Here is a 20,950-nt window from a genome sequence, read left to right as displayed (position 1 = left end):
CGGCTAGGCTTACACCCCCCCCCCAAGGGAGAAAGAAGGTACTTAGGAATAGCCAGGATTTCACAGGAGAAAATCTCTAACCTACAGAACAAATAGGATTACCAACTGTTGGGAGGTGGTGGGGAGGGAAAGGGATGCTTTTGGACAGTGGTCCTATATAGGCAGCTAGAACATATTCTTTTGTTTCATGAATAATTTAAAGTTTTGCGCTGGTGACTTATCCTGAGTGTCCCTTTCCCTCCTCCTATAAAACCACTCAAGCTCACAAAAGAGGACCTGGTACCTTCCTCCTTAGATCTGATAGAGAGTGTACCATCATCAGTGTATGTAAATCTGTTGTCATTGAACCAATCCTCTGTGTTGGACTTGGTCTTGGATGACTGGCAAAGTTGGGTGATGAAGGACTTTGAGAAGTGATGGTGATTGCGGGTGAGGGGAGGTTAACTGCCAAGATTAGACCGGTTCTCCCTAAGCCTAGAGCTTGGTGGTTCCTAGACCAGAGGTTGTTATCCTCTGCAGCCCAGAAGGAAAAAACCCAAACTCTGTGCGACTATACCTGCCGTCAGGCACATCGTCTGTATGGGGGAAAGGAAGGCATCCTTTTTTATATGTCCTTTCTATAGCTTGTTTCTGTGAAATCGTTTGCTTGTAGACTGTGAGTTCCTTGACAGCAGGGACTGTTTCCTCTTTGTTTGCATCCCCAGCACCTAGCAGCAGGCCTGGAACAGGACACTTCTCCACTTGATAAGGAGAGGTCTTGGCGATCAACCCCAAACAGAACTAGAACCAGCACTGCCAACACGTATCCTTGCTCTCTATTAATCACCTGTGTCCTTAAGAGCTAAGAAAACTCGCCTGAAAAAACAACCCCACTATATTGCGCCATCTTAACACCTAAGTGTGGGAACTGCTAAGCACACTAAGCTTCCTAGTTGTCTTTTGTAATGGTGCTGTCCTTTTCCATTACATTCCTACACCATGAGTAGTTCAGCCATTCCCCAGTCAACGTACACTCTCTTTGCTTCCTTCCAGCTTTTTGCTGTAATTGGTCCATTTCATAGAACTGGTGGGAGCTGCCCCCTGCTCTCACACCCACAGGTTTCGGTGCCTCCTTCCAGGAAGCCCAGGTAGGGAGTAAGTTACTCCACCCTGCAAAGGGAATCAACTCAGGGAAATCAGTGATTAAAAGACTACATTTCCCAGGAGGCTCTGCTCCCAGGCCCCCTCCTCCCCGGACTTGGGCACCAATTGGTGGAAGTGAGGAGTGACGGGCTTGGTGACCAGTGAGTTCCTTGGGTGGTGCCTGCAGGATCCAGTGAACAGAAAGGGGCGGGGTTTTCAGCTGCAGCCCGGCTTTCTGGACCCAAGAACTGAGGTGGCGACGGCATGAGAAGGGCCCGCGGAACCGGAGACCGTCGGGGAGGCCGGGATCGGGGCGGGACCGGGGCCAAGGCTGGCGAGAGGAAACTGACATCGCAGCAAGCCCGTGGCCTCAAGAGTAAGCCGAGCACAGGTGAGTGAGGGGCTCTAGGAGGGGGCAGCCGGTCCTGGAGAAGGCCGGTGAAAGGAGGAGCTGACTGGGAGAAGAAAGCCAATGGAAAGACGAGTAGTAGGGTATCTGACCAATAGAAATAGGGCTTGAGGAAGGGAACCCAATGGTGGCACACAAGCCCGGGGACCGGGCCGATAGAAGGCGGAGTTAGGGGAAGGGAGGCGGGGCTTGTTGGGAACATATCCAATGAGGGTGTGGCTTGTAATTAAATTCAATTTAATTTAACTAGTATTAAGTCCCTACTAAGGACCCGGCACGTGCCATGCCCTAAAGGTGCAAAGATTAAAAAACAAAAACAAAAACAAAAACCCTAAACCATAACTATCCCTGCGTTTTAGAAGTTTAAGATTTATTTATTGATTGAAAAGACAGATCAGTAAGTTCATACGGTGTGCCAAGTAAATCCAAATGAACTGGGGAGGAAGGTCAATCCGAGAGAGCCTTAGATAGAAAGTGACACTTGAGCTGAGCTCTGGAGGGAGGACTGGCAGCATTCCAAGTCTGAGGGACAGCCCAGGGGAGGGCTTGGTGCTAGAATAATGATGGGGGCCAGACCCAGAGGTCAGGAGTTGTTAACTTTTTTAATGTTGATAAATATTTCAGTATAATTGGTTCCCTGTATAATTCTATTTTTTTATTTTATACATTTAAAAATATTATTCTAGGGTGTGTGTGTTGGGGGAAGATGTCCATAAACCACTGTGAGACTGGAGGTTGCTGTACCCTTTGGAGACCAGCAGAAAAAGGCAAAGGAATCTGTGACACAGAAAAAGTTTTAATAACCGCTGGTATAGATAGAGTGCAGTCTGTGGGGAATTGGATGATTGAAGGAGCGAGACTTTGGAGGTTGGTCTCAGTAAAGACTGAACTTTTAAGAAAGAGGGCCAGAAGTGTTCACTGCTGTGTGAAGGAGAGATTTGGTTTGCTTGAAGAGGGCTTTAGAAGGGACCTGTCCAAAAAAGGTAGTCCTTGTTTGAGAACACTCCCATGGGCAGCCAGATTCAGGTTAAGGTCTATTTCCCATGCTTGGAATGCTCACTATTCTCCTCCAAGGCTCAGCTCAAGGGTCACCACCTATTTCAGGCCTTCTTGGATTCTCCTTCCTCCCCAATTCATTTGTATTTACCTGGCACACAGTTTGTATTTATTGATCAGCTCTAAGCTTAGAAAGTGTTAGCGGAGGGTTTGTTCAGTTAAACAGTTTTACCTTTAGGTGTATGGGGAGGTGGCATCTTTGTCTGTCCATCTGAAAGCTCCAGCGCTATGAATCTTAGGGGAAATGGAGAGGGGAGAGACTGAGCCCCCTTCTAATCCTCAGGGAGCTCACAGACTAATTTACTGGGAGTACGATTAATGAAAGATTCCTGCAGCAGGTTGTACTTGAATTGGGATGGGTGAACCTAGGAGGATGGTGAGACTATAGGGAAGTGGGTCTGGGGAATCTTAGGGGGTCTGGTAACTGTTCTTAGGACTTCATGGGGTTTTGGCTTTCCTGTATCTGCAGAATCCTGGAGAAGGCAGAAACTGCTGCAGATTCATGAAGCCCTGAGCCAGGACCCGGTAGATGTGGAGTTACTGAGAATGGCAGCCCAGAGCCGAGGGGGTCTACTTAGCAACCAGGTCCGGAGGAAAGTCTGGCCCAGGCTTCTGGGCCTCAGTCCCTATGACCTGCCACCTCATCCAGGTGTGAGGGGGAGACTGGGAGAAAAATAAGAGGGAGATAGAAGTAAGCACTAACTTATTCCCAAAATTCTCTACCACCTTCCAGTTCCACGCTAACATGTCTATAACATCTAGAGGGAACAATGGGAACCTCTGGGTATAAAGAGTTGGGCAGAATTCCAGAGCTCTAAGGCACTTCAGGAATCCTCTAGTCCAATCCATTTTCCAGTTCATACCTGAGCAGGGATCTTTGGACTTCGGTTTCCTTATCTATAAAATCAAGGCATTGGACTGGATGGACTATAAAATGAGAGGATTAGACTGTTGTGATGAAAAGAGCCCCAGATCTTAAAGACAGAGGACATGAGTTCAGATCATAGTGCTGTTGACTTATTCTGCTTCTTACTTGTGACCTTGGGAAAAGTCATATAACCTTTCTGGGCCTCACAGCCCTCATCTGTGGAAGGAGGGGGTTATATCAGATGACCTCTAAGCTTCCCTTTAGCTCTATATCTGTAATCTTATGATCTCCAACAAGTAGTTATTCAACTTCTCTTTGAAGATCTCCAGTGATGGGGAATTCCTTATCTCCAAATGCAGGGCATTCTACCTTAGGACAGCTCAAGTTGTTGTAAAATTCTTTTCTGCTAGTGAGTCAAAATTTGCCCTTCTGCATATTCCAGCCCCAGTTCCTAGTCCTAATAGAGGGCATTCTAAGTCATAGTGTAGTTTTACATTCTGGGGACATACTACAGAGTGGTAGAAAGATTCAGGAGAAACCTAGGTCCAAACCTCACCTCTTCCACTTCCTAACTGTGTGACTTTTAACTTTTTGAGGCTTGGTTTTTTCATCTGTAAAATGGGGACTAAAACAAAAATCTCTGTAGCAAGAAAAAGAATGGTATAGAAGAGAAAGCCTGAGGAATACCCAAGTTCAAGCCTCACCTTTGGCCTTCAGGGGCTCCAGAATTCTTAAGTCACACAAAAATTTCGGATCTTCATCAATGGAGGTAGTTTACATACTTGCAGAAAGGAAGGAAACAAGTATTGAGCACCTACTATGTGCTAACCAGTTTACAAACATCATCTCACTTCTTCCTCACAACAGCCCTGGGAGGTAGGTGCTATTATTATCCCCATTTTGCAGTTGAGGGAAATGAAGCAGACAGGTTAAATGATTTTCCCAGGGTCACAAAGCTATTAAGTGTCTGAGGCTGAATTTGAACTCAGGTCTTCCTGATTCCAGGCTCAGTACTCTGTTCACTGAGCCATCTCTAGGTACAGCAGTGAAATCACACACAGGTCCAGATGTGTGTGTGTGTGTGTGTGTGTGTGTGTGTGTGTGTGTGTGTGTGTGTCTGGACCTGTGATATACAGAGATGGATGGATAGACTGGACAGACAGATAGAAAAATATTACTGCACAGGTTATTTTAGGATAAAATGAAGTGATGTATATAAATCTTAAAGCCCTACGCAAATATCAGTTGTCATTGTCATTACTGTAACCAGGATATTAGTTGTGGAGCTATCTCAGAGAAGAGGAATTGGACTTTCTCTGTTGAGCTCCAAACTGCCAGGACTGCTAAAGCTCTGAGCTCACTCATAGACTGTGTTCAGTCACAAGGCCCAGCCCACTATGTTACTATCTCCTTGTCTCATTGCGTCTTTACACAGGGTTTATTCTGAAAAGTCTCAGAATATAGCTCAGGTCTATGTCTCTATAGACCCCCCCCTCCCCAGACCTGATACAAGCACTCAAGGTAACCTGCAATTATCAGATACAGGATAGCCTTTATTTCACGCTACAGAAAGTACTTAGATGTAGGAAACTCATGAAGGACTCTTAATAACCCACAAGCCTGCAATATAATTCTCTTCCCTTGCCAGCGGTGCCTTCATTTTCTTAGGGTCCTATACAGACTCCACGGTGGACAACACCATGACTCAGGGCCACCCTAGTCCTCAGAGGGGAAACTCATTTAGGGCTGTTACATAGGTGACCCTCTTCCCATTGGCTCTGTACTATTTGAACAACTCATACCTTGGGAGCAATAATATCCCAGGAGATAGTGAGCTTTTTATATAGCACTTTACAAAGATCATGTCATATGATCATCAGATACATTTATCATGTTTTCTTTTAGATGATTTTCTGATAGAATATCCTATATACAAACCAGAATTCTTGGCATTGATGCAGACTTCCACTGAGAAATTAAAATACTATGTATATGGAGCTAAATTTCTAGTGTGAATAGACAACAATTCAGTGACCTGGGTTTCAGCCAGCTTCTGGTTGGATGCTTATAGACAGAGAGAACAAGCAATCGTGGCCAACCATGAGTTCAGTATATATGCTGTCTGCCTAGGAAAACTACAGTGTATCTAGATATCCTATCCCTTAGGCCAGAGGTGTCAAATTCCAGGCTGCAGAATTCCAAGGGAAGTAAGAACCAAATAAAATGTAGATGGGAAATATTTAACAAAATCAATAAAAATACAATACAACATAGATAATGTTAACTTGTGGTTTTCTAAATGTGGTTTTCTAAGTCAGTATGTAGCCAGCTGATTTCCATTTCTATTTGAGTTTGACCCTACTGCTTTAGGCTGTGGGACATTGAAGGTGTCAATGATAGCACTCATGGAAGGGGTGAAGGTTATGTATGATACCTGGGGAACTACAGTTAAATAGAAGAGGAGCTGAGAGTTTGGAACTCCCCTCCAGAGTGTACCATCATTGTGTGTGATCCTTTTGTCATTGAACCAGTTGTCTCTGCTTCATTTGTCCTTGGATGACCGACTGCGAGCAAAGTTGACTCATAAAGGACTTTGAAAAGTAATTCCAGCCAAAGAGATGGTGATTTTTTTTTGTTGGGGGTGATTAGCCCCCCCCCCCCGCAAGATTGGACCCATTCTCTCTGACTCCAGAGCTTGGAGGCCTCTGAAGCCCAGCAGAAAAAGTCTAAACCCCTCTTCCCTATGATAGTGCTACATGGGACTTGGAATCCAAAGACCTGGGGTTTCTGATTTTCGCTACCTATGTGACCTTAGGCAAGACACCCCTCCTGGTATCCTTGTTTTTTCAGTCTGTAAAATAAAGGTGTTGGATGTGTTGATTTTGAAGATCTGCTCCAACTCTAAATCCTGTAATTTTTAAATACTTGAAGAAATGATTAGGGCATCACTTCTTCTCCTTGACTTAGTCTCTCTGTAGCGTGGTTTCAAATCTGCTGACCAGCTGAGGGTATCTGGGAGGGCTGAGGGTAGGTGGGTGAGAGTGACTTGAAATCTTAGCACCTTGGAGGAGGGAAGGTCCTTTGACCCTGAACTCCTGCTTCCCCACCTTTCCCTTCCCACAGGCCGAAGGCCGCTCCGGGACCACAAGGACTATCACCAGGTGCAACTGGATGTTGAGCGCTCCTTGGCCCACTTCCCCCGGGGTGAGGTGCCTGGCTTGGGCTGGGGACAAGGAGAACAGCCGGGGGTGAGGGAGGAGTTGGGCTTAGGGCGATAGGGCACTTGATGTGGAGTCCTGTGGACCTGGGTTCAAGTCTTCTTTAGAACCCATGTGGCCTTCATCATGTCACTTTACCTCAGTTTCCTCATCTGTAAAATGAAGGGCTTGGATTAGATGGTCTCTAATGCCCCTTGTACCTCTAAGTCCTATGGGGGAGGGAACCTGGAGAGGCAAGGAAAGGACGGTAACAGTAGCCTCTCCTCCCATTTTGCCTGGGCAGGGATGCGCCCCGAGCAGAGGGCAGTGCTGCAGGAGCAGCTGGTGGCCGTGATCCTGGCTGTGCTGAGCTCCCGGCCGGAGCTACACTATTACCAAGGCTACCATGAGGTGGCGCTGGCTCTGCTGCTAGTGCTGGGGCCCCGTGCAGCTGCTGCCTTGCTGGGTCAACTCTCCATGCACCATCTCAGGTACCCAGGGAATAAGGGGCATGGGCCTGAGGCACTGGCAGCTCCCCACACGCCCCTTCAGGTATCTAGGGCTGGGGGGTGGGTATGGGGTGTACAGGCCTGGAGAGAGGTAGCTCTTCTTGCATCAGCCTAATGGACTCAGGGCAGGAAGGGGCACAGCAGCTCACCTGATATCACCTCAGAGGAGCTTGAGGGAGGCATAGCCTAGGCAGCTGTCTTCTAACACCTGGGACACCTATCAGGGACTTCATGGACCCCACAATGGATAATACCTGGCACATCCTGAACTACCTGCTGCCTCTGCTGGCCCGGGAGAGTCCTCAGTTACACAGCTTCATGGAGAGGTGGGTAGTGCATTCTTGAGCCCTGTGGGCAGGGGGAAAGGAATCAGGGACCAGAGTCCTGTGGGTAGGTATATGGGCAGGGCAAAGCATGACCTGGGACCTGTAGTGGGGTGGTCAAGAGGCAGTGGGTCAGTCCCAGGCACCAGCCTGAAGGCTGTGGAGGGGAGAGAGGAAGCGTGTTACCAGGAGAGTGGGACAGACTTAGTGGGGCAGGAAGGTGCTCAGCCTAAGGCCCCAGCTTGTTGGTGCCAGGGCCGAGGTGGGAACAGTATTTGCCCTAAGCTGGCTGCTGACCTGGTTTGGCCACGTGCTACCTGAGCCTACCCACGTGCTGCGTCTCATGGACTTCTTCCTAGCTTCTCACCCACTTATGCCTGTCTACGTGGCTGCCGCGGTATGGACTGATCAAGGCTGGTAGGGTTGGGTATGAGGGAGGCTTGGGAGCAGAGTCATACCTGTGTCCTAAGTGGGCCTGGGTGGTGGGGGGAATATATTGGGGGCTAGCATTGATCCTGGAGGTCCTGGTGGGAGAAGTGGGGATCAGGGGCCTAGCTCTGACCTATGCCGCTCCCTGTTATCCCCAGGTGGTTCTGCACCGGGAGCCAGAGGTCCTAGCAGGCCCCTGTGACATGCCAAGCCTACACCAGCTGCTGTCCCGCCTGCCACAGCCTTTGCCCACTGAATCCCTCCTGGCCCAGGCCCTGAACCTCTTTATTCGACACCCTCATTCCCAGCTGGCCCGGGAGGCTGCCGTGAAGACCCATAGCAGGTGGCCAGGGCCTGGGGGAGACGCCCAGGAGAATGGGGGATGGTGGAGCTTTTGGTGGGTGGTGGGATGCCAGGGTGGGTCCTGAGGGAAATGGACTGAGGAGGAGGCTGGGTCAGGGAATGTTCCATAATCCAAACTCAAGATGTATCATCGATTTTCCCATCCCATCCCTGCCTCCCACTTCCCCAGCTTATCCATTGAAGGCTCCTTCACAGCTCTGCAAGCAGCCTCAGCGCACCAGCGGCCTGACTGGGTTCTTCAGAAGCAACGGCAGCAGCCAGGGTACCAGAAGCCTTCTAGGAGTCAGGGTGGTCCCAGCACCCTGGTGAAAGCAGCTCTATGGGGTCTCTCAGCCACATTAGGGGCAGCAGCCCTGGCTGTCACACAGACTGCACTGGGCTGGGGCCCTGAAGTTCTCTGGAAGATCTTCTAGATAGACTCATGGCGTACTGTGACCTTAATTGGCCTCTAGATAGCAGACTGGCCATCATTGGACTGAGCGCAGCTCTAATAGCCATAGCTGGACTGACCAATCAGGACAGCACTGGAAACAGTAGCCAGCTGGACAGAGGGACTTGAAAAGATGGCCAAGAAAGAAAGGTCAGACATTTTTCCTCTCCCCCCTAGAGGGACAGAGGCATTGGAGAGGGCTCATCTGAGGACACTGTGCTGGGGGACAGTACTGAGGAGACCTCTGTCTGGACCAGTCTGCCCATCTGTCTCCATCCTTTCCCAGGGCAAAGCTGAGCCATCATGGTTTTGTACCTAGACCAATAAATTCATAACAGCCTGGCTCCCTGGCTCCTGGGGAGTGCATCCTCTTCTCTATTACTGGGCCAGGACAACCCAGACAGGCTTTGGAGAGTGGGGGGCTTATCAGTGACATTCTGCCTCCCCCAGCTCCTAGAAAAATGCTCTGCTACTGCTCCACATGGTTGGTTCAGGGAGAACAGCTGGGCAGGAGAATCATTGGGCCCACCCCTCCTTCAGGCCTGGTAATCAAGATGAAATGAACACAGAGACAATCTCACAGATAGAAAGACAGTCAGACACATAGACTCAGGAAAAAGAGACTAAAAGAGGTCTGACAAACTGAAGTGTAAGGAGAAAGGCAGATTCAGAGAGACAGGTAGATAGATTCAGAATAATACCAAGCTCTAGGAAGTAGGTTGTCAAACAGACGGAAAAGGGTTGGACCCAGAGATAGAAGCAAATATGAGGAGACAGAGAGGAAGAGATGGATAGAAAGAGACCCAGATTCCAGAAGAGTGAAAGACACAGAGTGCCACTATGATCTAGAATATGAAAGTCATGCAGGCCCTCTAGATGTCCTCCCTCCCAAAGGACCTGCTTTTCCTCAGGATAGAGGACTGCCCCCCCCCCCCAATATCTGAACACTGCCGGATAACAGGAAATTAAGTCTCACGAACAGAAGCAATTCTATCAAGAGTCGCGTTTATTCTCCTCTTGGAGGTGCGGTGCTCCGGGGAGCTGGTGCTATTGTGCTTAGGAAGGAGGTCTGTCCGTCCGTCCGTCTGTCCGGCCGGCCCCAAGCCCCCCGGGCCGCAGCCCCAAAAGCGGGGCATGAGGAGGAGTCAGGCGGAGGGGGAGAGGGGGACGGCCCACGTAAAAATCCCAGCCTGTCGGGGCAGGGCAGGGGGAGTATGTACAAGGAAGGGGGAAGGGAAGGGAGTCATGTGCTGCAGAGGGGAACAGGGGGAGGGCACAGCTGCCCTGTCCCCTCACAGCCCTAGCTCTCCCACTCACGCTGGGTGGCCCCGGGGCCTGTTGCAGTCAGTACAAAAACAGAGGTGCTACCTATACACGTTCCTTCTACCTGAATTCGCTAAGGTGGGATATTGTGCTGATTCAGAGATGGGGACTTAGGGAGGGAAGAGAAGGAGGGACCCATGGCTTTCCACGGTAGGACAGGGGGCAAGGCATTGGGGAAAGGGGCCCCCGGCCTGGCCCAGCGGTTGTGAGACCTGCTCACTGCTTAGGTAAGTAGGTAGACCATGTGTGTGCAAGCACAGAGGAGGAACACAGGGGAGGTAGGGAGGGGCCCAGGGAGGTTTGTGTGTGTGTGTGTGTTTGTATGTGTGTGTGTACAACCATGTTTGTGTGACTAGTAGTGTGTTCCTGGGCTTGTGTGTATGTGTGTGCTCCTGTGTTCTATGTACAGCTGCATTGGTGTGCCTGTGTGTGGCTTGTCTGGGTGTCATACAGGTTGGAAGACCGTCTGGCTGTGCTTGAGTGTGTAAAGTGGATGTGTAGCCGCCTGGCTCTGTGTCATTGTGATGGAATGGGATTGGAAGCTCCCTGAGGGCAAGGACCATATCTCAGCTTCTTTTTATGTTTCCCTTAGCAGCTAATGTAGGCTTAGGCTCATAGTGGGTGTTCTATGCAGATGATAAAATCTTGGAGCTGAGAGAGCAGCAGATGGAGTAGAGTGAGCACTGGACCTTGAAGGAGGTGGTCTGGTGAATCCCACCTCCAGCATTTACTAGCTGTGTGAGTTTCCTTACCCGCAGAATGAGTAGAATACTTGCAGAAGCTATTCCATAGAGTTGTTGTGAGGGACAATGTATGGATGTCAAGTAGTTTGTAAACTATAAAATGTTCTAGAAACATCAGCTCTGATTAGCCCAGCCTGAACTTGAGCTGAAATCCTCTCTACATTATCTCTGGCCAGACTCTACTTGAAGACTTTCAGTAATAGGCAGCCATTCCCCTTTAGGACAGTTCTACTCTTCAGAAATGTCTTTTTTCCTCATATCAAAGGGAAATCTGCCTCTCTATGATAACAACCCCTTTTGCTCCTATTTCTGCCCTCTGGAGCCAAGCACCAGTTGAGTAAATGAATGAATGTGTATGTGTATCCACCACCATATATCTGTGCCTATGTATGTGGTAGTAATTGGTGGAGAGGGTTGTAATGGGAGAGAAGGGGCAAATGCTGTGATTGTGTTCTGTTATATAATTGTGTCCCTTGGTGTATCATGGAATGATGGGTGAACCTAAGGCAGAGGAGCGGAGGTCCCTGCACTTCCCCAAACCCTCCTTCTGGGGTTCCTAGAGTTGGAAACCTCATCTCTCGAAGTTGGGGTGGTGGCTATGTGTGTGAAGGTGTGTGTCAGGGGCTTAAGTCTGTTAATGTTCAGTTCTGTCTCTGAGTCTCTATTTCTGATTTTCCAAGTATTTTTCTCTCCTGTCTCTATGTCTCTGCATACCTCTGTGTCCGTCTTCCCTGGGTCTCCATATAACTCAGTGTCACGTCATTACAGAATTTCAGGGCTGGATGGGGACCTCAATAGCCATCTAGTCCAACCCATAACTGAAAAAAGAATCCTTGTCCTCTATCTAGATCTAGGATCAAAGGATCACAGAACATCAGAGCTAGAAGGGTCCTTTGACACCATCTAGTACAAGCCCCTCCTTTTTCAGAGAAAATGGAAGCGCAATCGCTCAAGGTCATACCCAAGAAGGACAAGAATAGGAGTACAGCCAGCCAGTTCTCCTAATTTGCTGTACTCATTCTATTACATGCTGCACTGCCCCTTGGGTAGCTCTGTGTAGAGTAGGAAAGCTGTTGCCAAGTCACCCCATCCTTTCATCTCTTCATGATTCTTTCTTCCATGTCTTTCTGACTCTCTCTTTACTTCAGGAAGGAGTGATCCCTCCCTGCTCCTTGAACTTCTCAAATCTCTCTTTTTGGACCTTTACTATTTGAGTCCCCCATATTCTGACTAGAAAAGAGGAAGATTCTCTCTCTCTCTCCATATATATACATATATACATATATATATGTATATGTATACATATATACATATATATATGTATATGTATACATATATACATTATATATATATATCATCCTCTCTTAGACTATAAGCTCAGTGAGGGTGCAGATGTCATTTTCCAACACTCAGCATACTGTTTGAGTGGTATTCTTTTGTCTCATGCTCCCCTGATGCCTCTTGCTATATTTTCTTGTTTCCTTATTTCTCCATCCCCTTGTCTCTGTGTCTATTTCCATCCATGTCTATTTCTGTCTTTCTGCATCCTTGTTTCTCTCTCCTTGAGACCCTGTCCATTTCTGTCTCCTTGTCTTCGTGGTGTGTGTGTGTGTGTGTGTGTGTGTGTGTGTGTGTGTGTGTGTGTGTGTGTGTCCTCCGCCTCTCTCCCCAATCTGGGATCTGTCCCTTGGTGGTCGCCTCCCCCGCCGCCGCCGGGCCAGCCGAGGGGGCCTTAATTGGGGCCAGGGCAAGGGATTATTGGAAGGGTGGGATGGGTAGAGAAAGTCTGCGCGTATGGCCCCCGCCCACCTCGCGCAGTGTCCCTGATATCGGCGCGGGGCGGGGCCTGGGGCGGGGCTTGGGGGAAGAGGGAAGTGGGGGGGTACCTGATTCTCTGTAACACTAGAGGCGGCGGCAGCTTCGCATGCAGTGCGCATTATTGCTCTATAGTCGGTATCGGACTATCTAAGGGGAAGGAAAGGGAGGAGGGAAAAAGGAAGGGAGGGGGAGGAGCGAGGGGCGGGGCAGCCCGGGGAGGGGAGGGCGGGGGCTGCATGCAGTGACGTCACAACGGCGGCGGCCAATGGGGTGGGGCCCTGGGGGGGCAGGGTCGCCGCCGAGGCTTTGGCATAGACGGGCGAAAATTGGCAACTGAGTGGGAGGGAAGGGCGGGGCGTGAATGGAATTACTGGAGGTGGGAGGAATCTATGTAAGGAGGTGTGGGTGGAGCTCCGAGGAGGGGCAGAGCTGACAGGGGCGGAGCTCCGAGATGAGGGTAGGGACCTAGGAAGGAGTGGAGCATGTGGACAGGACTTCTAAGAGGGGCGGAGCTCCGATGACGAGGGACTGCATGAAGGAGAAGAGCTGCCAGAGGGGAGGAGCTCCGAGAAGGCGGGAGGGAGGGGGTCTATCCTAGGAGGAGGGGGCAAGAAAGTTGCGGGAACTTTCTCGCAGAAAAGCCCAGGGCGTGGGCCGGGACTGCCCGACCCGAGTGCAATCCATTCATCAACAAACATAAATAACAGAAATAAATAAACCCGACGCTCATGAGACGCCCCCCCCCCCGAACCTCCAGGGCTTTACCCGCAAGGCGAATACTGAGAGGTGTTCTGGGGAAGGGGGCGTGTGGGCGAGGTGAGCGTCACTATTACAGTTTGCCCCGCCTCCCCCCAGGGACATTTAATGCCTAGGGGTCTGGGACTGGAAGGAGTGGGAGGAACCTAGGGCTGGGGAAGGTCGGATAAGTCCATGCGATCCGATATGCGTCATTATTATTCGTTATGGGGAGCAGGGACTGAGGGCCCAGGTAGCTGGGCCGGAAGAGTTCGGATTTGGCGGGCGGAGGCAGGGCAGAGGTGGAGGAAGGGGAGGGCGGGCTCCGAACAGGCCCCTTCCAGGTCTGAGCTAGAGAGATGAGGGGAGGGGGCTTCCCAGTCCTCATCTCCCTCTCCCCCCCAATCCCTAGAGAACTGTGGGGAGATTGCCCTCTTGCCTGTCCCTCGTCCTCCCTGGGGCTCCACCAAAGGGGAGGCTGGACCCGGGATCCTGCATTCCTCCCTGAGCCTGCAGGCAGAGGGGGCCGGTCCCTGGGTATTCAGCCTTAAGGAACCTGGGGGCTGGGAGACCCCAGAGGTCCTGTGACCCTAGAAGGAGCCGCCACTGCCCTCCTCCAGCTGTGCAAGGCCCTGAGGGAGGACAGGGGCCCTGTGACCCTATTGCTGGGAAATAAGATGATGGGATGGGGTGTCCCTAGCCCCCCAGCCTGTGAGGGGTCCTTATTGGAGAGGGCAAGAGGCAGGGTGCCGCCGCCTCGATAGCCTATTGCTTAAAGGAGGTGGACGGCAGCACCCAACCCAGTATCCCTTTATCCCCTTCAGCCACTAAAGGCCTAACGTGGCTGGGGGAGGGGCTGTCTCCAAGACCCTATCACTGAGGTGGGGGTGACACTTCCCCAGCCTAGGGGCCTTCAGACAGGATAGGCTTCCCTGGGTGACCCTATTGCTGAAGGAAGTGGGGGACACCCATTCCCCAGCCTGGGGCTTCTCTTGGGAGACAGGCCAGGACCTTAGACCCTATTGCTGAATAATGACAGGTACGCCTCTTACCCAGGTCCCATCCCCAGCTTGCCCCAAGTGAGGACAGAGGGGTGGAGAAGTCACCTATTGGGACCCTATTGCTGAGTAATGAGAGGCTCCCCTTCTCCAGCCCAGGTCTCGAAAGGGGGAGCTAGTCGAGATCAAGGCAAGCCGCCTTCCCTATGGCCCTATCATTGAGAAAATGGGGAGGGGACCCTTTTCCTAGCCCGGGTCCTAAAAGGTGGGTGTGTGGGGGAGGGGAGAGACTTTGCCTTCACCTTTCCAGGGGACCCTATTGCTGAGTAGTAGGGGCAAAACCCTCCTCACCCATTTTCCCCAAAGTGGGGAGGGAAGAGGAGAGAGAGGTCGCCTTAGGGAGTCCCTCCTCCCCAGTCAAGGGCCCCAAAGAGGGGAGACAGACATGAAGACAGAGAAGAGGTCGCCTTGGGGGGAAGTGCGCCCTCCCCAGCCTGGGGTCCAGAAGCTGGGACAGGGGCAAGGCCACCTTTCCCTTCCTCAGGGACCCTATTGCTGAATAGTGGAGGGTGCTCCCTCCCTAGCCTGGAGCCCAGAAAAGGAGGCCAGAACAGAGGCCATCTTTTCCGGGGACCCTATTGCTGATCAGTTGGGAACACCTCTCCCCTCCCCACGCCTTCCAGTCAGAAGCTTGGAAAGGATCAGAGGCTAAACCGCCTTCCTGTTCCCAGGGGAGGGGAGCCCTATTGCTGAGAGGACGGGTGAAGACCCCGGCTCTCCCCTCCCAAGACCCTATTGCTGCCAGAGGGGTGAAGGGAGGATGGAACTCCGGGAATGCCCCCCTCAGGCCCGAAGAGGGCTGAGAGGAGGCGGGCCGTGCACTGAGGAGGATGCCGAGGGGGGCGCAGGGCCGGGTGTAGTCGGGGGGCTGATGGTCCCTCCCCCACTTCCCTCCGCAGCTCCCCCTCCGGTGCTGCCGCCCTTGAAGCAGGCGGACTCGTAGTGTTTGTTGAGATAGGACTTGAGAGCGAAGGCCTTGTGGCAGCGCTTGCACTGGAAGTGCTTAAAGGCCGAGTGCGTCTGCATGTGCGCGCGCAAATTGGAGCGGTCAGCGAACGCTTTACCGCAGTGCGCGCAGCCGAAGGGCTTTTCACCAGTGTGCGAGCGCATGTGGCCCTGCAATAGCCAGGGCCGTGAGAAGGCCTTGCCGCACACACCGCACTTGTGGCGCAGGTCGTGCGTGAGTAGGTGCATAGCCATGGCTGGCATGGATACGTACACCTTGCCGCACGTGGGACAGCGGCGCGCCAACTTGCTGTCCAGGCTGCGGTGCGTCTGCTTGTGCCGGCTCAGGTTAGACGACGTGGCATACGTCTTGCCGCAGTCGCTGCACGCGTGCCGGCCAGCGCGCGCCTCGGACCCTGGCCCCGCCCCGCCTGCCTGTTGACCCCGCCCCCCAGACCCCGCCCCACTCCCGGCTCCTCCTCCTGCTCCTGCACCGCTACTGCCGTCGGGTCCGCCTTGGGCCGAGGCTGCGCTGGCGCCCTTGCGGCGAGATCGGCCGTCGGTAATGAAAAAGGAGTCTGCAGCGTACCCCTCGCTGACAGCCGCATCACCATTGATGTAGCCTCCTGCAGCCGTGGCCAGCTCTGGTCGCGGGGTGGGCGGTGGGGCCGAAGCAGCGGGCGGGCCCAGCTCTCCGCGGACGGCCGCTGCGTACATAGGCTCCTGGGACGGGCCCTTGAGCAGGGAAGCGTCTGAGTCTGCGGCATCGTACACGGCTGGGGCGATGTAGTCACTGAGGTATCCTGCTGGGGCCAGGAAAAAGCAGAAATACACGAAAAGGACGAGACAGACACGGGAAGAGATAGAGGGAGAAAGAAGAGACAGAGTGGGATGGAAAGACAAGTAGACACAGGTGGAGGAGGGGAGAGACAGAGAAGGGAGAGGAGGAGACAGATGGGAGAGAAAGTAAAATGACAAGGATACGGATATGAAGACAGAAACAGGGAGTCAGGGAAGCAGGCAGAAGAGGATAGTATGGATAGTGAAACAGCGACAGAAAAGGGGCCAAGAGAATACATAAGGACAGAGATAGACACACACAGAGACCCAAGGATTAGGGGCAGGGGGTGAGAGAACAAAGAGGGATCAGAAGCAGGAGTCACAGCGAGGTGGATGAAGACAGGATAGGAGGGATGAACAGGAGACCAGAAGAGACACAGAGACAAGGTGAGACAGAGAGGAAAGGAGTCAAGAGAGGAGAGAAAGAGATGAGAAGGGGACTGACCAAATCTAGGCCCCTCCCTTTCCCCCCATTCACTTCCCCTGGGGGGAGCAGCTGTACTGTAATGATTCCCCCCTGCAACCCGTCCCCCCATCCAATCCAAGGGAGCCTCAAGGTCGGGGGGGGAGGGGGTGGGGAGGGTTGTGGTTGGGAGACTCCCATCTCTTCCTTCTCTATCCTCTCTCTTCCTTTTCCTCTTCCTTCTTTCCTCCCTCTTCCTCTTCCTTCTCTCTCCTCCCTTCCTTTCCCTCCTCCCCCCTCCTCTTTCTCTCTTTCTCTCTCTCCCTCCCTCCCTCCCTCCCTCTCCGGGTTCTCCCCACTTCAGCAGTTTTGCCTGATTATGCAACACACTGCAGACGGCTGCTGCCTCCTCCTCCTCCAGGCATCAGCAGTGGCAGCTGCACAAAGCCCTGATTGTGGCCCCTATGGTACCCCCATCCCTGATGCCTTCCCTTCCCATACTCCCTGTCCATTGGCCTCTTTCACCCACTCACCCTAAGGCCAGGGAGGAACCGAGGTGTTTGGACCAAGTACGGCTAGGGGGAGGTGGGGATAAGGAGGGTGGGTGGGAAAATGGAAGAGGAGTGGCATAGTCACACTGCCACACACACATGGCATCATGCAGGCCACATGCCGTGTCCCTCAAAGTCGCCCACAGAACACACAGAGATAACGTCAAGCATTGATATGGTTACACAGCACAGCCGCACCCACAATCATTAAGCACATGGAGTCACCCACTCATCCAGGGTCATGGTTAGTATGGATGGCATAGGGTCAGATGTGGACTATTAAAGACAGCTAAGAAGTCACATGTACTGTCACATCCTCATAGGGTGATACAAATAATCACATATCTTATACATATAGGATCACCATCATGTTCATAGAGGGCCACATGTTCGCCCATAGTCACATACATATACAGGGTCAGATATGGTTGTATACAGATGGAGACACTGTCAGTCAGTCAATCTTGTCTCACACATACAGGGTCACCTGTGGTGATGCATCATATCTATATCTATATCTATATATATGACACATACAGAGTAACACATACCCACAACCAAACACAGAGAGGGTCACAGACATGGTCACATGCACACTTGAGGTCACACAGGGTCACAAACACAAATTTGGGATTATACATAGTCACAGAATTATAAGGTTCACACACATGCAGGACCATACACATAGTCATACAAGTAATATCTTAGGGCAGGCACAGCTCACTCTCTCCCTGGCCTAGATCTAACAGTTGTCCTTGAACTTGTGTGCCCTCAAACAAAGAGGCATCTCTCACCTACCATAGACCCCTGCCTCCTTCCAGTCCCAGATATCCCCAGCTTCCCTATCAGGCTCCCAGACCCTGTTCTCCACTCTTCTGCATCCCCCCCCCCGTGTCGAGATTCAGCTTCCACAGTGATCAGATTCTTCCAGGACACCCCAGAGACATCTCTGCTCAGGCTCATTCCCTCATTCTTCTATCACTCTCATAACTAAGCAACCACAGATCCTTTCCACTCAGCCCTACTTCATCCCCTTGTGTTACTGTCTCCCCATGTCCTGATGGAGAGGATGTCTGGGTTGCATGTGTGACCATGTGTCTGTTTCTGTGCATGTCCCTGCATGTCAATGTGTTTGTCCCAGCTGTGTGTGTGTACCACCCCCACCCTCACCTACCAGGCCCTGGTTTCCAACTGCAGTTCCTGTTCTTCATCCCTGTGGCTTCAGTCTATTCCTGCCCCCAACCCTAGTCTGTTCTTGGTCCCCATTCCAGTCTTTCTCTGCAACCAAGTTCCCTTTTCCCCCCTTTCATCCTTCTGCAGTCTTTGGCTTGCCCCATCTTCCTGCTGCTGCTGCTGCTGTGGTTACAGTCTCTGGTGCTTACAGCCTTAGAACTCCCTGCACCTTGGACTCAGCTCTCCAACCACATATCTCAGCCGCAGAATCTTTGATCCCTTAGCCCCTCGTACTATGATCTTCTTCTAGCCCTTGGCCCTGAATAATAATCCCCTACCCTTGACTCAAAATGCTCTACCCCTCTAGAGTCCCTACTCCCCTATTCTAGCTAGCCATATCTCAGTCCCCTAGAGACCCTAGCCCCATCTTTGGTCCCCCATGCAAATAAATAGTCAAGGTCCCCTTGCCCCCCACCATATCCCAGCATTGTAAAGACCCATAACCTCGCTCTATGGAGCTCCCAGAGCCCCACTCATATATTTCATCACTCATTTCTGTCCCCTGGAGCCCTGACCCCCATGTCTCTGATAACCCCAACTCCTGCCCCCCACCTCATATTAGCACCTATGCCGCTCTCGCCCTAATCCCGGGAGCCCTGTGCCTCAACTTCCCATACCCCAGAGCCTTAAGCTCCCCATGTAGTGGTCCCCCTTAAACTCCAGGTTCCCACATCCCCAGTCCTTTGGCCCCCTCACCTTTCTCTGGCAGCCGGGTTCCGAGGTCGCTCCGTGCCCGGCCATAAGGGCCCTCCAAGTCAGAAGAGGAGAACGCATCAAGTTTGACCTTTTTGACCAGGAAAGATCTGGGCATGGTTCCTGCGGGGCTGTGGGGCCTCTGCGGGGCCAGGGGAGGGAGGGCGGCCCGGGCTAGGGCCTGGGCCGGACGCAAGGGGGCTACGGCCGCCGCGGAGCCCCCTCACCATCCGCGGGGCGGTGGCCGCGGGCCAGGCAGAGCTGGGGGGCTCGTCTTCTTACACGGCGTCCAGCGGTTCCCTTCGGCCTCAGCTCCTCGCCAGGCCGCCGTGGCGCGCGCCGCCGCCTCCTCCTCTCCTCCTCCTCCTCTTTCTCTCCTCCTCCTACTACTTCTCTCCTCTCCTTCTCTCCTCCTCCTTCTCTCCTTCTTTCCCCCTCCTTCCTTTCTCCCCTCTTTCTCCTTCCGTCCCGGCCCTCGGACAGGACTGTGTGTATGGAGGAGGGGGTCGCCTTTGCCCCCAGGTCTCCTCCCAGGCCCGGCCCCGGCCCCCCCGGGGCCCCGCCGCCGCGGCGGGCGGGCGGAGCGACGGTCCCTCAGTGGCCCCCCATAGCACGGTGGGGCTCCGCGCGGCCGGGGCCGGGGTTGGGGCCGGGGCGGGCGGGCGCACGCTGCGCCTTTCAGCACCACGGCCAGCACCCGGATCCGAGTTTCGGGCTGGGGCTGGGGCTGGGGCTGGGCCTGGGGGCTGCGGGCAGCCTGGGCTTTATTGTTCTGCCGGCGGAGCGGGCGGGGGGCTGAGGGAGGGGGCGGGGGGCGGGGGCGGGGCTCAGCGCTCGGACAGCTCCCGCCGCCCGTGATCGCCTCGGTCTGCCTCTGCCTCGGTCTCTGCCTCTGGCCGGGGCCCGGCCGCTCATTTATAAAGCTGGGAAGGGGGGGAGGGAGTAGGGGGATACGGCGGAGGCGGGGCTGGGCTCCCCTCTTCCCCTCCCCCGGGGGCTTCCCCTTCGGCAAAGCGAGTTCTGGGCTTGAGAAAGAAGAGAAAGGGGGGGGTGGTCCTGGTCTCCCCCGGAGGTTCCAGGGATAAGGAGACCCAAGCATTTGGGAGCCCTGCCTGCCTTCGGAGTCAGGGTCCTCGTCTCCCCTCCCCCTAGGCTGCGGGTCTCGGAGGCCCCGTGTCCGCGGGGGCGGGGGGGGTGATGCTGAGGCAGCGGGACTGCATTAGGGCCAACGCGGCGCCCTTTGCCGCAGTCTCCCCCCCCCCCCGCCTCATTCTCGTCTGCTCTGGCCTCCGAGAAGCCTTGGACACCTCTTTGCCTGTCCCAGGTTGGGGGAATTTTCCAACCTTTCTTCTCTTTCCCCCAGCAAAGACTGGTACTTTTCTATTCATTATTATTTTTTATTATCTATCCAAGTAATAGTATTTTCCTCGCCCGCCCGCTCTGAAGCCATGCCGAGATGGAGGCCTGGGAACCAAGGGGACAACACCTTCTCCCCCGCCTCCCACCCGCCCCATTAACGTCTCTCAGTTCCGAACTTTACAGGCCGCCCCCTGACGTCAGGGAGGGCCCTGCCAATGGAGAGGGGCGGCCTGGACCCTAGGAGAGGGGAAGTGGGGGAGGGTCCTCGTGCACAAAGGCCGCGTTCGGGGGAGGGGTTTATGTACATGTTCCCAAGAGGAGGGAGAGAGCCCACTCGAACCCATGCCAGGACCTAATTCCAACTCGATTCATCCCCTAAATTCCCCAAGCCAGTTAGCCCCCAAATCATCCTGAATCTCCGTGAGTCCACTGGAGAGTCCTAGGCCTTCTGACGCGTGTGAGGGCGTGGGTAATGTTCCAAGGTCACGAACAGGTTTGAGTGGAAAGCGGTAGGGTAGCATCCATACGACTGGCTCTCGGGCC

The 20,950-nt window shown here is 53.1% G+C and overlaps 2 protein-coding genes across 3 annotated transcripts; one reads left to right on the top strand and one right to left on the bottom strand.

Moving 5' to 3' along the window:
• The first annotated feature begins 1,330 nt into the window (after nt 1-1,330).
• LOC110214415 (TBC1 domain family member 20-like) lies at nt 1,331-9,072 on the top strand. Its single transcript, XM_020995334.2, has 8 exons — nt 1,331-1,513; nt 3,057-3,236; nt 6,579-6,659; nt 6,957-7,143; nt 7,386-7,487; nt 7,740-7,881; nt 8,072-8,256; nt 8,446-9,072. The coding sequence occupies exons 1-8, from the start codon at nt 1,387-1,389 to the stop codon at nt 8,687-8,689; spliced, it is 1,248 nt and encodes a 415-aa protein (XP_020850993.1). The 5' UTR covers nt 1,331-1,386; the 3' UTR covers nt 8,690-9,072.
• Nucleotides 9,073-12,301: 3,229 nt separating this feature from the next.
• On the bottom strand, nt 12,302-19,791 carry SCRT1 (scratch family transcriptional repressor 1). 2 transcript variants are annotated; one of them, XM_020995335.2, is made up of 2 exons: nt 19,052-19,791; nt 12,302-16,134 (listed from the first exon to the last, which is right to left on the bottom strand). In XM_020995335.2, exons 1-2 carry the CDS (start codon nt 19,164-19,166, stop codon nt 15,167-15,169), a joined length of 1,083 nt encoding a protein of 360 aa, XP_020850994.1. In that variant the 5' UTR covers nt 19,167-19,791; the 3' UTR covers nt 12,302-15,166. The 2 variants fall into 2 exon arrangements, with proteins under 2 accessions (XP_020850994.1, XP_020850996.1); XM_020995337.2 differs by having other exon boundaries at nt 12,302-16,131.
• Nucleotides 19,792-20,950: the final 1,159 nt, after the last annotated feature.

This window comes from Phascolarctos cinereus, unplaced genomic scaffold, assembly GCF_003287225.1.
Source record: "Phascolarctos cinereus isolate Bilbo 61053 unplaced genomic scaffold, phaCin_HiC Scaffold_4;HRSCAF=312, whole genome shotgun sequence".
Taxonomy (NCBI): Eukaryota; Metazoa; Chordata; class Mammalia; order Diprotodontia; family Phascolarctidae; genus Phascolarctos; species Phascolarctos cinereus.
This window is presented reverse-complemented; position numbering and strand designations above follow the sequence as displayed.

What these genes read in the sequence shown, in the direction of transcription:
- LOC110214415 (XM_020995334.2), top strand. Translation starts at nt 1,387, where the DNA reads ATGAGAAGGGCCCGCGGAACCGGAGACCGTCGGGGAGGCCGGGATCGG. An exon ending in CTGTCTACGTGGCTGCCGCG is followed by an intron (nt 7,882 to 8,071) that starts GTATGGACTGAT and finishes TGTTATCCCCAG; the next exon opens with GTGGTTCTGCACCGGGAGCC. An exon ending in GCCGTGAAGACCCATAGCAG is followed by an intron (nt 8,257 to 8,445) that starts GTGGCCAGGGCC and finishes CCACTTCCCCAG; the next exon opens with CTTATCCATTGAAGGCTCCT.
- SCRT1 (XM_020995335.2), bottom strand. Translation starts at nt 19,166, where the DNA reads ATGCCCAGATCTTTCCTGGTCAAAAAGGTCAAACTTGATGCGTTCTCC. An exon ending in AACCCGGCTGCCAGAGAAAG is followed by an intron (nt 16,135 to 19,051) that starts GTGAGGGGGCCA and finishes TCCTGGCCCCAG; the next exon opens with CAGGATACCTCAGTGACTAC.